This window comes from Oratosquilla oratoria, chromosome 11 (genome assembly GCF_046742065.1).
Source record: "Oratosquilla oratoria isolate Oo_2021 chromosome 11, ASM4674206v1, whole genome shotgun sequence".
Lineage (NCBI taxonomy): Eukaryota > Metazoa > Arthropoda > Malacostraca > Stomatopoda > Squillidae > Oratosquilla > Oratosquilla oratoria.
In genome coordinates, this window is record NC_134787.1 from 564,826 (window position 1) to 580,812 (window position 15,987).

Below are 15,987 nucleotides of genomic sequence, written 5' to 3' on the forward strand. Positions count from 1 at the left end.
ATAATTCTCTGTTGTCCATCTTGCAGGACCTCCACTAGTAGATACTCATAATCTCTCCCTAGTGTTTTCAGTTTTGTAATATTAATGATTTCACCATGGTAGCTGTACTGGTTTCATTTTCACTTTACGGGGAATTTGGGAATAGAGTGGCATTGGCAATTTTATCTATTTTTCAAGACTGTTCCCATAATTTTTACAATTCTCACAATGAAAAAAATGAAGTGAAAAGCAGCACTGTAACCAAGAGGAAAGTCATTATTTATATTGATTTTATATGACTACCCAGTGACAAACACTAATGCAATATCTTAGAAATATTTCAGAAAATAATCAGTATTAATGGTAACTAAATTCTTGAGTTCTCCTTGTGAGTGAAAATGAAGATGACTATATCACACCTACCCCTCCCCCCTCTCTCTCTCTCTCTCTCTCTCTCTCTCTCTCTCTCTCTCTCTCTCTCTCTCTCTCTCTCTCTCTCTCTCTCTCTCTCTCTCTCTCTCTCTCTCTCTCTGTCTCTCTCTCTCTCTCTCTCTCTCTCTCTCTCTCTCTTCCTTCCCTCTTTCATTTTTTTTATAGACAATCACAGCCAATGAACTGATAGTGCACCGTTTTCACATTTCAGGTCATATCTAGACATTGCCAACTTGTTGAGAAACTAATCACATGTTTAAAGACAAGTACTAGAAAGTATTCATTTGCATGGAGATATTTCCTGCCGATAGTCAAATATTTTTCTTTCTTATTGTTTTCTTGTGTAAAAGAGACCAGATCACAGGAAACTGGGGCTTACTGCTTTATTAATCCCTGATAAATGTATTTCAGCATTTCTTATATATTACAAATATTCAACCTCATTTAATTTGTTCATAATGATGACACAGGATGCAAAACAATTTTATATATTTTTTTTTACTCTGACCCAAGCTTTGGTGTACAGTCACTCAATGAGAGAGAATTATTTTGTTCCTGAGTTTTACTCGCCTCACACACAGGTGAAGTGGATATCAGTAAAGGAAAATTCAAATAAAAGATTACTCTTATTTCAAGATGGGATGGCAAGCACTGAATGGATACATATTCTTTATTCCTATTAGACCTTTGTAATAACAAGTAAGAACTTTGGGGTTAAGTATATTTCCCATGCAATTTTTTTCAGATTGCTGAGAATTTGACAGAATATCTTCAATATGGAAATGAAAGAAGCATTACTGAATTGAAATCACAGAATCAGACATACCCCAGGATTAGGAGAACTTATTTGTATATGTTCTCCATGCAGGAGTAAAATTTTCAAATGACATATGCTGAACTTTATTTTCACAGGTTTAGATGAAAGTGTAAACATGGAGGATTCTGGAGGCAAGCAGAAGCTGGGCAGCAGTGTTTCAAAAGGCATTCGAGTGTGAGTGCAGCCCTTCATTTGTTTCACTATATTCTTATAGGTTGCCAGGAGATGTTACAGCGTCGTTGCTCATGCCACCACCTCCCCCACCCCCTGAACCCTCACAGGGAAGGGGTGGTCAAGACAGAGAGCAAATTGATCCAGCAGAACGTAGCCACAAGAGACTTAGGTCTGATAGCCCTCAAGGTTTGTACTCACTCATGATCTCATTGACTTCCAGACATCCAATTTATTTCTCTTGCTCTAATTCTAAGCAGATGTATTCTGTTTCAGAGGTTTACTGCTACCATAAGCGATGAAGAGAGTAGATTGGCAACAGTAAAGCATAGGGATTTTGAGTTAACCCAAGAGATAGCTTAAAGAAGCCAGGCATGGAAGACTGCTGCTCATGACTTTCTGTTCTTACTTTTCAGGGTTTCACTTTCTTCTCAAATGGTTTTGGAATGAAGATAAGAGATCTTAATGGTTAATGAAAAATTTAAATAATCACAGCGAAAAGTGGTAACGTCATGTAGAAAAGATATAGTAACTGGCAGTCTTATTTCTTTAGCAGATGTCAGAATTCAGCAACTTATGCTGACTAGAGGCCTTAATGATATATGAAATCCCAGTGTACTGAATATGAATGATAACAATAACATTCCCTCCCTCCCCAAGCTTCCTAATCTTGTTTTGTCTTACTCATAAGGAATCTTAAGATGGAATGCAGTGGTGGGCAGGTGAGGAAAGAATGTTTCTTGTAAGTCCTACAGAATTTAATGAGTATCAATAGTAGGAAAACTTACTGATTATGCTGTACCAGAGCTGATTGTCCTCCATGTCTGGTAAGCAACTCTTGAATTAAGGAGAAAAAAGAGAGATAGATAGAGAGAGAGAGAGAGTAAGAGTGAGAGAGAAAGAGAGGGAGAGAGAGAGAAAGAGAGTCATGCTTATTCTAGTTAATAGACTCCCGTAAGGTTAGATCTTTTTATGCTTACATCATCTCATTTCATTATGCAAACAATTTAAGTAGGTAAATTGTTTAGAACATTTTATCATCTCTTGCATGAAGCCTTGTTCCTCATAGAATGTATTCATTTATTAAGGCACAATTATGATTTCCTTTACTTACTAAAAGTCCCCAAGTATATTGCAAACCATTCTGGAAGTTGGTCTCACCTTTCATGATTTCATTTTAATTTTTATTTTCAATCAGTATTTCCAGAATTGTTTGCAGTTTTAAGTAAGCTTTCTCCACAGGAATTCCAGAAGGCGGTGGATTAATCTTAAATCCAGTGATATGTTTAGATTATTCTTTATGAATATATTGTAATTGAGTCTTCTTTTTTTTATCATAGATGAGAAGCAACTACCATTCAAAAAGACGGGTGAAATTCAAGGTAAGACTTGAATATGTGTATTTCATGAATCAAAATGTATATGTGGTGGCTGTTATGCTTAATTTTTATGCTCTGTATTTACCTAGTTGTACCTAGTTGTAATATACAGGAGGGGAGCTATGCTCGTGGTGACCCATCTTTGTATCTCTCCGCATCAAGTTTTATCTTAAAATCTTGTATAGTGTTAGCACATACTGTTTTGTTGTCTAATTTGTTCCATATATTTATTGCTCTGTGTGGGAAACTGTTCCTTTTCAAGTTTTTTCTATAACTATCCTTTTTCAATTTTTTTCCGTGTCCTCTTGTTTTACCGTTGTCCCACATTAATAGGTCGTTCCTGTCTAAAACTTCCATTCCTTTCATTATTCTGTAGATAGTTAGCAAATTTCCTCTTTCTCTTCTTTGTTCCAGAGTTGGTAGGTTCAATTTGGATAGTCTTTGCTCATATGTTAGTTCGGCGAGTGTCGGTGCTAGTTTTGTTGTCGCTCTTTGTAATCTTTCTAGTTTCTTAATATTCTTTTTGGTACTGGGTGTCCAAAGTGATGCTGCGTACTCGAGTTTTGGTCTTATTAGTGTAGTAAGTATTTTCCTTATCATTTTTTTGTCCATATAGGTAAATGCCACTTTGATTGCTCTCAATAAGTTGTAGGTTTCTCCGAACATCTTGTTTATATGCTTATCTGGTTTCAAGTCCTTTCCAATCATCACTCCAAGATCTTTTTCATAGTTTGTTTTATTTATTTTTTCTTCCCCAACTCTGTAATCTTTTGATATTCTATTTTTACTCTTTCCAAATTCCATTATGCTGCATTTCTTAATATTGAATTTTACTTCCCACTTTTGAGTCCAATTCCATATTGTGTCCAGATCTCGTTGCAATGCGTTGCAGTCCTCTTCAGTTTTTACCTTAAGTAATTTTGCATCATCTGCAAAAAAATTTATATAGCACTCTACGCCTTCATTCATGTCATTAATGTATACAGCGAACATGATCGGGGCCAGTACTGATCCTTGCGGGACCCCGCTTTTTACTTCTTCCCAGTTGGAGAATTTTTCTCTAATTACAACTCTCATTTTCCTCCCAATCAGGAAGTCTTTCATCCATTCCAATAATTTTCCTCTGATGCCACCTTTTGACTCTATCTTATTTATTAGTTTCCTATGAGGTACCTTATCGAATGCCTTTTGCAGGTCCAGAAAAGCACAGTCTGCCCATCCATCTCTTTCTTCTATTATGTCTACTAATCTTGAGTAAGAGCAAATCAGATTTGTTGTACAGGATCTCCCTTGTCTAAATCCAAATTGATTTGGGTTCAGTATAGATTTTTCTTCCAGGTACTTAACCCATCTGTTTTTGATCACTCTTTCACAAATTTTTGCTATTGTGCTTGTTAGTGAGACCGGTCTGTAGTTAGATGGATCTTCCTTATCACCTCCCTTATAAATTGGTACAATGTTTGCTTTTTTCCAGTCCAATGGTACTTTTCCTTCTTTAATTGATGATTTAATTATATCATATATTTTGACAGTTAATTCTTCCATGCATTCTTTCAGTATCCAGTTTGCTATTCCGTCTGGGCCATTTTTGCCCCACCTGCACAAAACACAGTAACTTTAAGCACACATCCATCAAATGCAACACAAGACATAAGATGGATTTGTGACACTAGTACAGAACAGTATACCTATCTCCAACAAAATGTGAGACAACAATCAGTCACAGACACCATCACTGAAATAATTACAATTCAAACACAAATAAAGAAAACAACCTACAATATCAGATATGTATATCACTCCAACCACATCAACCCTAAGAGGTTACATCCCACAGCTCCAACTTCTGAACTCAATAGCAAACCACATACTGGCAGGTGATCTGAATGTTCACCATCCAGGCTGGCTTGTCACACAAATAGCAGATCAAAGAGGACACATAATTCTTGAACAACTCCAGCCACAACCCCACCAGACAACCTCTCCAACACAACATTACCTGACATAACAAAGTATTTACCCTCCATTCAAACCCGAACCACATGGGAAACCATACAAGACCTATCACCTCATCACCTCCCAGTTAAAACACCATAGAACTGGAAGAGAAACTACAGCCCACAACCAAAAGGACTTTCATAAACTACCAAAAAGCAAACCGGGAAAAGTACTCGGAAGACATTGAAAAATAACTAGAATATTTTTATGTATACCAATTCACGTCCCTAGATAAATCTGTAAACAAAATAGTAACTACCATCTAGAAAACAAGTCTATCTGCCAAGGGCTTTTTCCCCCTTATAAGGGAGATAGCCAAGTCAAAGGCATATACCCACTCCCACCCATTGCACTCTCACCCACCACCCTTGTTTCCCTCTCATCTTAGCTCCTTGTGGATGAAGAGTCATCCCTGTCTCCTGCCAACTGCATGGGTCAGAACCAATGCAGCAAGACACAGTTCATCTACAGCAAGGCTGCTTCACTTAATTGGCAACCCTCTTCCTCTCCATCCCCTCATGTGAAAAATAGAGAAGACAAGGAGAAATCCCCTCAGGCTGTGTCAAAATATCATTCACACACAACCCTCTCCCCTGCCTCCTTCTTTGCTTAACAGACAGAAACAAGGGAAGACAGGAAGGAAAATCCCTTTGGGTTACATCATAGTATCCATACACAACCATTCTCTACTCACCTCTATCCCCTGCCTTCTCCCTACCATGTTCAATAGACATTCACCATTCACTCAAAGCCCCTTTCAACCCATCCATCTATCTTATCCTTTGGAGTCTCCTCAAGTTCACTCCATCTACCCGTGCCTTCCACATCTCTTTTGTTAATCTTTCTTCACTTGTTCTTTCAATATGTCCAAACCATCCCAATATTCTTTCATCGGCCCTATCTGCCATTTCCTTTTCCAACTCCTCTGCTCTCCTCCTCACCTCCTCATTTTTCACCCTATCCAACCTTGTAACCCCTATCATACTTCTTAGACACTTCATCATTTCTCCTTTCTGCCTCTCACAAACCCCAAAGCTCCACCCTATAGTGTCATCAGCACCATCATCCCTTCATATAATCTCCTCTTTGCATCCATTCCCAGATATATTTCATATGACACTTTTCAGTTCCCAAGGCATTTACTTGCTTCTCTCAATCTGCAATTTACTTCCCCTACTTCAAATAATTTGCAACATAATGCTGGTTCATAGAAGATGTTATCCAGCCCTTCTTGTTGTATCTATATGAGTATATCACTGGGAGATATTCTTCCACATAGCCCTTAAGTGCCCTTGGATTTTCACAGCGGTAGATCAGTAAAGGCCTCAGCTTTAGGTCCCTAGCTGCATTACCACCCAGCACCAGGGTTAATCTGTTTTTGGATGCTTTAAATCCTGGTGTTGTTTTCTCCTTCTTAGTAATAAAAGTTCATAGTTTATCACCTGTTTGGCACTGTAGCCACACTCTTCACTGTGTTTTTTCAGTGTTGGTATGAATGCTGTAGCAGCAGGCCTGTGAAAACTTGCTGCCTCACCAGTCATCTTGATGTGGTGTAGGATTGCTCCCGTTTTAAAATGGTCGAAGCAACCCTTACTGGTACTGAAAGTTGACCCATCCTTAACTTCATATCCCTTCTTATGTAGATTGTTATAAATCAAGAGGGCTTTCGTTGTCACAAGGGAGGTAGAGAATTGCTGCAGTGAGACAGGTCATCAATCCACAGCCTAAGAGTCTCTCCATTGCCTCCATTATTGATTCCCTCTGCCTTGTCAGCATCTTTGCCATTAATGTAGAAGCTGTTTCACCAGCTTTCCTTACAGTGTCTCCTTGTTTGATTATTGTGGAGACAGTTGATTGGGGCAACTGCATGATTCTGGCAATGGAGTTAGTCCCTTCATCTCCCTCTAGGCTCTTAACATTTTCAAGTTTTTTCTCCAATGGCAAACTCTTCCTTGGTCTTTTGGGCTTTATCTCACTAGTTGTAGTTGTTGCAGGCTGTTATGTATTACTCTCGTAAAAGCAACAGTGAATGTGAAGTAGTAGCACAAAACACAGACACTGATACATGAGCCGAGAGAGTAAACACGACTGAATAAAGAGTGGGAATGAGTTTTGATGGGTGGCCAAATGGAGCATAGGTGGTGCTGTGATTGCAGTGCGTTTGTTTATGGTTTGATGATCATCTAATTGAGCACCTACATTGAAGAATGAGCAAGCGGTATCAATTCAAAAGAATTGTATAAAGGAAATATCGGATATTGAACCATCAAATAACAAGGGAAACATATGTATATATATATATATATATATATATATTATATATATATATATATATCTATATATCTATCTATCTATATATATATATATTATATGTATATATATAAACCACAATTCACTTTGATTCTAAACCATCAACGTCGAGGGAAGAGAGGAGGCATACATGTAGAAATTGATACCTGGTACAGCTAAGGACTCAAACCTCCAGTAGCACATAACAAGTGACAGTGACTTAGCCGATTACACTATTGGCTAAGTTACTGTGGTTATGTGCTAGCAGAGGTTCAAGTCCTAAGCTGTACCACATATCAATTTCTGCATGTATGCCTCCTTGGTCCCTCGACGTTGATGGCATAGAGTTAAAGTGAATTGTGGCTGATAAATGTAAATTTGTTCACTGGGACCCATTCAGTGTTTTACAAATATATATATATATATATATATATATATATATATATATATATATATATATATATATATATATATATATAATATGTTTATGTATCTACCTAGTTGTATTATACAGGAAGGGGAGCTATGCTCATGGTCACCTGTATTGTGTTTGCTCACACTATTTTTTCATCCAATTTGTTCCATATATCTATCACTGTGGGAAGCTGTTCTTTTTCAGGTCTCTTCTGTAGTTATCCTTTTTGAGTGTCATTGCATGTCCTCTTGTTTTTCCTCTTTCCCACTTTAATAAGTCCTCTCTATCAAAGCGTTCTTTTCCTTTCATAATTCTGTAGATGGTTAGTAGGTCCCCTCGTTCTCTTCTTTGTTTAAGGGTTGGCAATTCCAATTCGGCCAGTCTTTGTTCATATGTCAGGTTTGAAAGTGTTGGGGCCATCTTTGTTGTTGCTCTTTGTATTCTTTCTAATTTTCTTATATTGTTTTTTGTACTGGCTGACCATATCAGCACTACATATTCCAGTTTTGGCCTTATCAGTGTTTGTAATATTTTCTTAATAATTTACTTATCCAGGTATTTAAATGCCACCTTCATTGATCACAACAGATTGTATGTTTCTCTGACTATTTTATTTATATGATTATCTGGCAACATGTCTTTGGTGATGATTACTCCTAGGTCCCTTTCAGAATTTACTTTCTTTACCTCTTTTTCGTCAATTTTATACTGGCCTGATATTCTCTTCTTGCTTTTTTCAAATTCAATTTTACTGCACTTCTTGATGTTGAATTCTACCTCCCATCTCTTGCTCCACTCTGAGACTTTGTTCAGATCACTCTATAATGAGTCACAGTCTATTTCAGAGTTTATTCTCTTTAATAACTTTGCGTCATCTGCAAAGCAGTTCATGTAACTTTCAATACCATCGTCCATGTCATTTACATATATAGCAAACATTATCGGAGCTAGTACTGACCCCTGTTGTACGCCACTACTCATTTCTTCCCATTTTGAATACTTGTCTTTGAGCACTACTCTCATTTTTCTTCCATGTAGGAAGTCCTCCATCCATTTCAATAGTTTTCCATGTATGCCTCCTATTGTTTCCAGTTTATATAGCAGTTTTCTGTGTGGTACCTTATCAAACGCCTATTGTAGGTCCAGGAAGGCACAGTCTGCCCAGTCATCCCTTTCTTGCAATATATCTATCAGTCTTCAATAAAAACAAATCAAATTAGTGGTACATGATCTTCCCTGTCTGAATCCAGATTGCCTCAGTTTCAGTATATTATTCTCCTCCAGATATTTTGTCCATCTATCTTTGATGATTCTCTCACAAAATTTTAACTATTGTACTCATTAGGGACACCGGTCAATAATTTGTTGGGTCTTCCTTATTTTCCCCTTTATATATTGTGTGTGTATATGCATACGTTATATATATATACATATATATATATATATACATATATACATATATATATATATATATATATATATATATATATATATATATATATATATATAATTCAAATCAGCCATCCTGACTCCACTGCTGAACAAAGTTGATAAATTGGAAGAACTAAAGAAGGAGAGCCAAAACCTAAATAGAGAAATACAAGAATTAAAAAGACAGTTAAAAGAAGTAAAGGATGAGAATGAGGAATTAAAGAGGGATAATAAAGAGAACAAAGAGTCCATAGCAAAAGAGGAGGATAATGAAATTGAATTTAGAGATATAATGAAACCTTATGGTCTCTTGCAGTCTTCTTCATTCTTATGTTCTTATCTCAATAAAGTATGGGAATGGAGTAGGAAGTGGGAGATGGAATTCAACATTAAGAAATGTAGTATAATGGAATTTGGAAGAAGCCAAAAAAGAATAGTAGGATCTTACACATTGGGAGAGGAAGAAATTAAAAAAGTGGAAAAAGAGAAGGACCTAGGAGTCATTATTATGAATAATATGTCCCCTGAGAAACATATAAACAAAATTTTTGGAGAAACATATAATTTAATAAGATCAATCAAAGTGGCATTTACATACCTAGACAAAGAAATGGTGAGGAAATTACTAGTCACTTTGATAAGACCAAAATTGGAGTATGCAGCAATGACGTGGTCACCAATTACAAAAAAAATGTATAACAAAACTTGAAAGAATACAAAGAGCAATTACAAAATTGGCACCAACGCTCTCAGAACTATCACATGAGGAGAGGTTGGCAAAACTTGAGCTACAGACATTGGAGCAAAGAAGAGAGAGAGGAGACTTGATAACTATTTATAGAATCATAAAAGGCATGGAAATTATTGATAGAGAGGATCTAATGAAATGGGATAGTAGAGATACAAGAGGACATGGAAAGAAAATCAAGAAAGACAATTATAGAAGAGACCTGAAAAAGAACAGCTTTCCTCACAGGATAATAGACATTTGGAACAGGTTAGATGAGAATGTGGTGTGTGCAAAAATGATACACGAATTTAAAAACAGTTTAGATAAAATGAGATATGGAGACAGGACACCACGAGCATAGCTCCCCTTCCTGTAAAATACAACTAGGTAAATACACACACACACTTTCGTCGAATGGACGGCAAGAATTGGTGTACCGAAGAAAAAGGAAAATCTACGTGGATCTCAACGTCCAGGAAGTGCCTTATTGTATTTATAGGGAAGGGGAGTGCTCGTGGAGTAGTGGGGGAGTGATAGGGAAGGAGAAGGGAAGGGATTATTGAGGGAAATGAGGAAGAGAGGGACATGGTCCAGGAGGCCAGGCGTCTTGTAAACAAGAGGCGGACTGACAATAATGATTTTGGTGACGACAGGATCAACAAAAATGTAAAGATTAGAAGTATAGATAAGAGCAGCACAGTGGAATGTGATGATAGTTTCCAAGGATTTAAAGAGGGTGGAGGGAATACCAACCTCCCCCAATTGGCAAGACTAGAGGAGAAACTTGATAAGATGACTGAACATTGGGAAAACAGGTTCGTTAACGTAACCAAAATTGCGCAAAGAGTTGAAAAATTGGAAGAACTAGAGAAGGCGAACAAAAATTTAACTAATGAAATAGAAGAATTAAAAAGACAGTTAAAAGAAGTAAAAGAGGAGAATGAAGAATTAAAGAGGAATAATAAAGACAACAAAGAAGCCATAGCAAAAGAAGCACAGGGTTGGAAAAAAATCCAGGAAAACAGTAAAGTTGCATTTACTGACATAATTAAACAGCAAATGAAAGAACAAACTGAAGACTCAGTTATCAAAGTGATAAGACAGAAGGAGAATATTGTAAGATACTTAGCAGATAAAAAGAAATGTATAATTGTATTAGGAATGGAAGAGAAACATAACCTAGATAGAACTTCAAGAATCAATGAGGAAAAAGAAAAAGTAAGCAGTTTACTAGAATTAGTTCAAGAAGATGAACCTGAAATCATGAAACAAATTGAGGAGATGTATAGACTCGAAAAGTATAGTACAGATAAGACCAGACCAATTAAGATTAAATTCAGGTCACAAACAACGGCAGAGAATATCTTAACAAAAACGGAAACTAGCAGCAAGTGAACAATATAAAAAGGTATGGATAAAAAGAGAAATGAATAGAGAGGAAAGAGAGGAGGAAAAAATGAAAAGACATGAAGCTAAGGAAAAAAACGAGATGAGAACAGTCAGAAAAAGAGAAGTTCTATTGGAGAGTAGTGAATATGAAAGTAAGGAAATACAACATACTAGAGAAAAAACAAAAGGGAAACAGAGAATACAATGGAAGTGGCAGAAAACTAAGAGTGTCTTACACAAATATAGATGGATTAATAACAGGATTGAATGAGCTGAATGATTATCTGAAGGAAAAAGAACCGGACATAATGGAAATTGTAGAAACAAAATTAAAAGGTCCACTACCACCCAACAGTATAGGACATGATGCATATAATTATTGGATTAGAAACAGAGACAAAGCAAGGGGGTGGAGTTATGTTCCTGACTAAGAAGGATATAAATGTGAGGTGTGTCACATATGGAAAGAATACAGTAGAGATGATTATGATCGAAGTGGAAGACAGAGATAAGAAGAGCAGAAAGTTTGTGATAAATTATGTGCCTCCAAAAACAGCCTCGTGGGAAGAGAGTGAATATAAAAGTATGTTAGAGGACACAAAGATAACATTAAATAAGATAATGGAAGATGGAGGAAGAATAGTTATGATGGGCAACTTTAATTGCAAAGAAGTCTGCTGGGAAGAGATGACAGTAAAGGGTGGAGACGGCTCATGGGGAAATGTTCTACTCGAGATGATTATTGAACATACAATGACACAGTGGATACAGGAGAACACAAGGTATAGAAATGAAGAACCATCGAGACTAGACTTAATAATCACATCTGAACCTAGAATAGTGGAAAAGATTGAATATAAAACACCAATAAGTAAAAGTGACCACATATTGATTGAACTGGAACTGAATGAGGAAAAATACATGAAAAGAAATGAACAATATAGAAAAGGAAGAATGATGTATGAAAAAACAAACTTTGATAAAATATGAGAATTCTTTCAAAAATAAAATGGGAAGGAATATACAAAGAAGAAACAACAGTGGAAGAGAAATGGAATATTTTGACAAAAATTTATGAAAAAGGAGTGGAAAAGTATGTCCCAAGACAAAATCAAGAAAAAGAATATGTAAAGTGCTGGTACAACAAAAGTTGTAGGGAGTTAAAAGACAAAAGAGACAAAGCTTGGACCAAATGGAAGAATTACAAAAGACCTGAAAAATGGAAAATATATACTTGTTATGGAAATGAATATGTACAAGCGTGCAGAGAGGAAAAGAGAAAATATGAAAAAGATGTCATAGAAAAATGTAAAGATCAACCAAAACTATTTTACAGATTTGTAAACAACAAACTGAAAAACAAACAAGATTTAGAGAAATTAAGACAAGAAGGAGTTGAATACACAGAGGAAATAGAAATGGTAGAAATTATGAACAAGCATTTTAAATCAGTGTTTACAAGGGAGAACATACAACCTGAAGTGATCGAATGGAAAGAGAAAGTCCCCCCTATGAAAGAAATAGAAGTAACAAAGAATGAAATAATGAAACACTTGAGTAATCTTGATGTCAGAAAATCGCATGGACCAGATGAAATAGCAAACTGGATTCTGAAAGAATGCAGGAATGAACTGGCAGACAAAATACATAGCATAATAAACAGTTCATTGAAAGAAGGAAAAGTTCCAGAAGATTGGAAAAAAGCAAATATAGTACCTATATATGAAGGGGGAAATAAAGAAGACCCTACCAACTATAGACCAGTCTCTCTAACGAGTACAATAGCAAAAATTTGTGAAAGAATTATCAAAAGTAGATGGGTAAAATATTTAGAAAAAAACAATGTGCTAAATCCAAGGCAATTGGGATTCAGACAAGGACGATCATACGTCACCAATTTAATATGTTTCTATTCAAGGCTAATAGATATAATACAAGAAAGAGATGGATGGGCTGATTGTGCATTTCTAGACCTAAAAAAAGCTTTTGACAAAGTACCACATAAGAAGTTGCTTAAGAAATTAGAAACTGAAGGAGGAATACAGGGCAAACTGCTTAAATGGATGGAAGACTTTTTGCAAGAAAGAAAAATGAGAGTAGTGATAAGAGACACTCAAAATGGGATGAAGTAATAAGCAGTGTTCGACAAGGAACAGTTCTGGCCCCAATAATGTTTGCTATATATATTAATGATATGGATGAAGAAATTGAAAGCTATATGAGCTTCTTTGCAGATGATGCAAAACTATTAAAAAAAGTGAACACGGAAGACGATTGTGAGTCACTACAGAGTGATCTAAATAAAGTATGGGAATGGAGTAGGAAGTGGGAGATGGAGTTCAACACTAAAAAGTGTAGTATAATGGAATTTGGAAAAAGCAAAAACAGAATAACAGGATCATATAAATTGGGAGAAGAAGGAATAAAAAAAGTAGAAAATGAGAAGGACATGGGAGTCATTGTTATGAATAATATGTCACCTGAGAAACATATAAATAAGATTTTTGGAGAAACTTATAATTTAATAAGAACAATCAAAGTAGCATTTACATACCTGGATGAAGAAATGGTGAAGAAAATTCTAATCACTCTGATAAGACCAAGATTGGAATATGCAGCAATGATGTGGTCACCAAGTACAAAAAAATGTATAAAAAAAAAATTGAAAGAATACAAAGAGCAATTACAAAATTGGCACCAACACACTCAAAACTATCATATGAAGAGAGACTAGCAAAACTTGAACTACAGCCACTAGAGCAAAGAAGAGAGAGAGGAGATTTGATAGCTATTTACAGAATCATGAAAGGCATAGAAATTAATGATAGAGAGAATCTGATAAAATGGGATGGACACAGAAAGAAAATCAAGAAAGACAGCTATAGAAGAGATCTGAAAAAGAACAGCTTTCCTCACAGAGTAATAGACAGTTGGAACAAGTTAGATGAGAAAGTGGTGTGTGCAAAAACAATACATGAATTTAAAAATAGTTTAGATAAAATGAGATATGAAGACGGGACACCACGAGCATAGCTCCCCTTCCCGTAAAATACAACTAGGTAAATACTAGGTAAATACACACATATATATATATATATATATATATATATATATATATATATATATGTATATATATATATATCAGTATATTATATACACACACATATATATATATATATATACATATATATATGTATATATATTATATAATATATATATATATATACACACACACACACACACACACACACACACCTGATATCTCTCCCTTACAAGAGGGTGACAAAGCATACACACACACTTTACACAATACCCATTTAATATCTCTCTTATCTCAGCATCTTATGGATGAATGGTGATCCCTATTTAGTAAATGAGAAGTGGTAAGTATGACTTCTTTCAAGAGTCAAGCTATTCTGGAAATTTTTCCCTGGAAGTGTGTCATACTCCCAGAATTTTATTTGAAAAACCATTCTGATCAAATTATTTGAAAATGTAAAATACATATATCTTTCTTAATCACTAGGTAGCAGTTCATCCTCCGAAATCAACAATGGGATGAGTGAATCTGGTAGATCATCAGTACCCATTGGAGGAGCAAGACCACAAGGACCCCCTGGTTTGCATCCAGGTGGTCCTGCCAACCCTGGAGGATATGTAGGACCAGAAGGGCAGTGGTCATGGGGACCAGTTCCTCCATCTGTACCACTTCTGTCTGTGGAACAGCAGGCAATGACTACAGCAACAGTGCCACCTTTCGCTGCACCACGAGGACCATTAAGCCCTGGTATTAGAACCATTGGGGAACATGGCATTGGGGAAGGCATAGGCCGAGGTGGTGTAAGACCACATAGGGGCAATTTTGGCTGGGGAGGTGGAGGAAGGGGAGGACCAAGATGGTGAAATATGTGATAATGCCTGAACATAAAGTTGTAATAGTTTGTAAATGTTTTCAGTCATATGTACCATGTTTCACATATATCTGAAGTAAGCATGGAAGATGTGATATAAAGTGTTGCTATAGTGCACTGAGATTTGATTTCATAGTAAGATTTTCAGGATTATTGAATTTAACAAAGGCAAGGTTACTACCATTCAACATTATGATATTCATACTACTTTATAAATTTTTGACCCATCATATGGGAATACATTTTTTCTGGAAGTTGTGAATAAAGAAATATTTAATAACCAAGAGAAAATTTGTAAATATGTGTGAGAGTTAAATAAAATTAATTTTGGTTGTAGTTTACATACATATGTTAATGTCATATATGTGTATATATATATATATATATATATATATATATATATATATATATATATGTATATATATATGTGTGTATTTTTTTCTTCATATTTTTATTCATGCAGTATAGTAGCCTTATCTTTGATTTTTTGTATACAGAATTTCTTGTTCAGAAATAATTTAAATAAACATTCAATAGAATTTTCTTCTTTGGATTCCAGTCCTAGTAGATGTCAGATGAGTGCACAAATATGTCAATTTGTGGAACCTAAAAAAAAAAATAACCCAGACAGAACCATAATAAATTCAAAGCTAAGTTTGTTGATGAAGACAGTGAGACTAATGATAATAATAACTGTTGCCTCAAGTTTCTCTCAGTGAGAAATTTGCAGCCCCACAGCAGCCTGCATTGGCCCTTGAGACCTCCCACAGATCTCTCTGAGAAGAAACTTTGGAATGTTGTCTGTGTTGTATGGGTGTGAAATTATGTCCATGTCATTGAAAGGAGTATGAGGAAGAAAGCAGTCACTGGTTATCAACTCTCCATGTGTGAAAAGGTGTAAGAAATATAGTTTAAGATTGACAGAGAGAGAGAGAGAGCTTGAGTCTAGTGTCTGGCCCTCAGATACCTGTCAGTGGTTCCAACACTTGACCCAACAAGTGTAGCTCTTTTCTTATATATTAAAGTTAAATGAATACACCTAGATA

General features: G+C 35.8%; 1 protein-coding gene across 7 annotated transcripts in view; it reads left to right on the top strand.

Annotated features, from left to right (window-relative positions):
- Positions 1-15,468, top strand: part of LOC143029539 (uncharacterized) — a 169,569-nt gene extending 154,101 nt beyond the window's left edge. For 4 of the 7 annotated variants that reach the window (XM_076192190.1, XM_076192191.1, XM_076192193.1 and 1 more), the window contains 3 exons: positions 1,443-1,588; positions 2,740-2,781; positions 14,557-15,468. In XM_076192190.1, the coding sequence (XP_076048305.1) occupies positions 1,443-1,588; positions 2,740-2,781; positions 14,557-14,933 (565 nt within the window). In that variant the 3' untranslated portion in view covers positions 14,934-15,468. Of the gene's footprint in view, positions 1-1,323; positions 1,403-1,442; positions 1,589-1,675; positions 2,104-2,739; positions 2,782-14,556 lie in introns of those variants that run through there. The other 3 variants (XR_012966847.1, XM_076192195.1, XM_076192194.1) reach the window with 3 other exon arrangements.
- Positions 15,469-15,987: the final 519 nt, after the last annotated feature.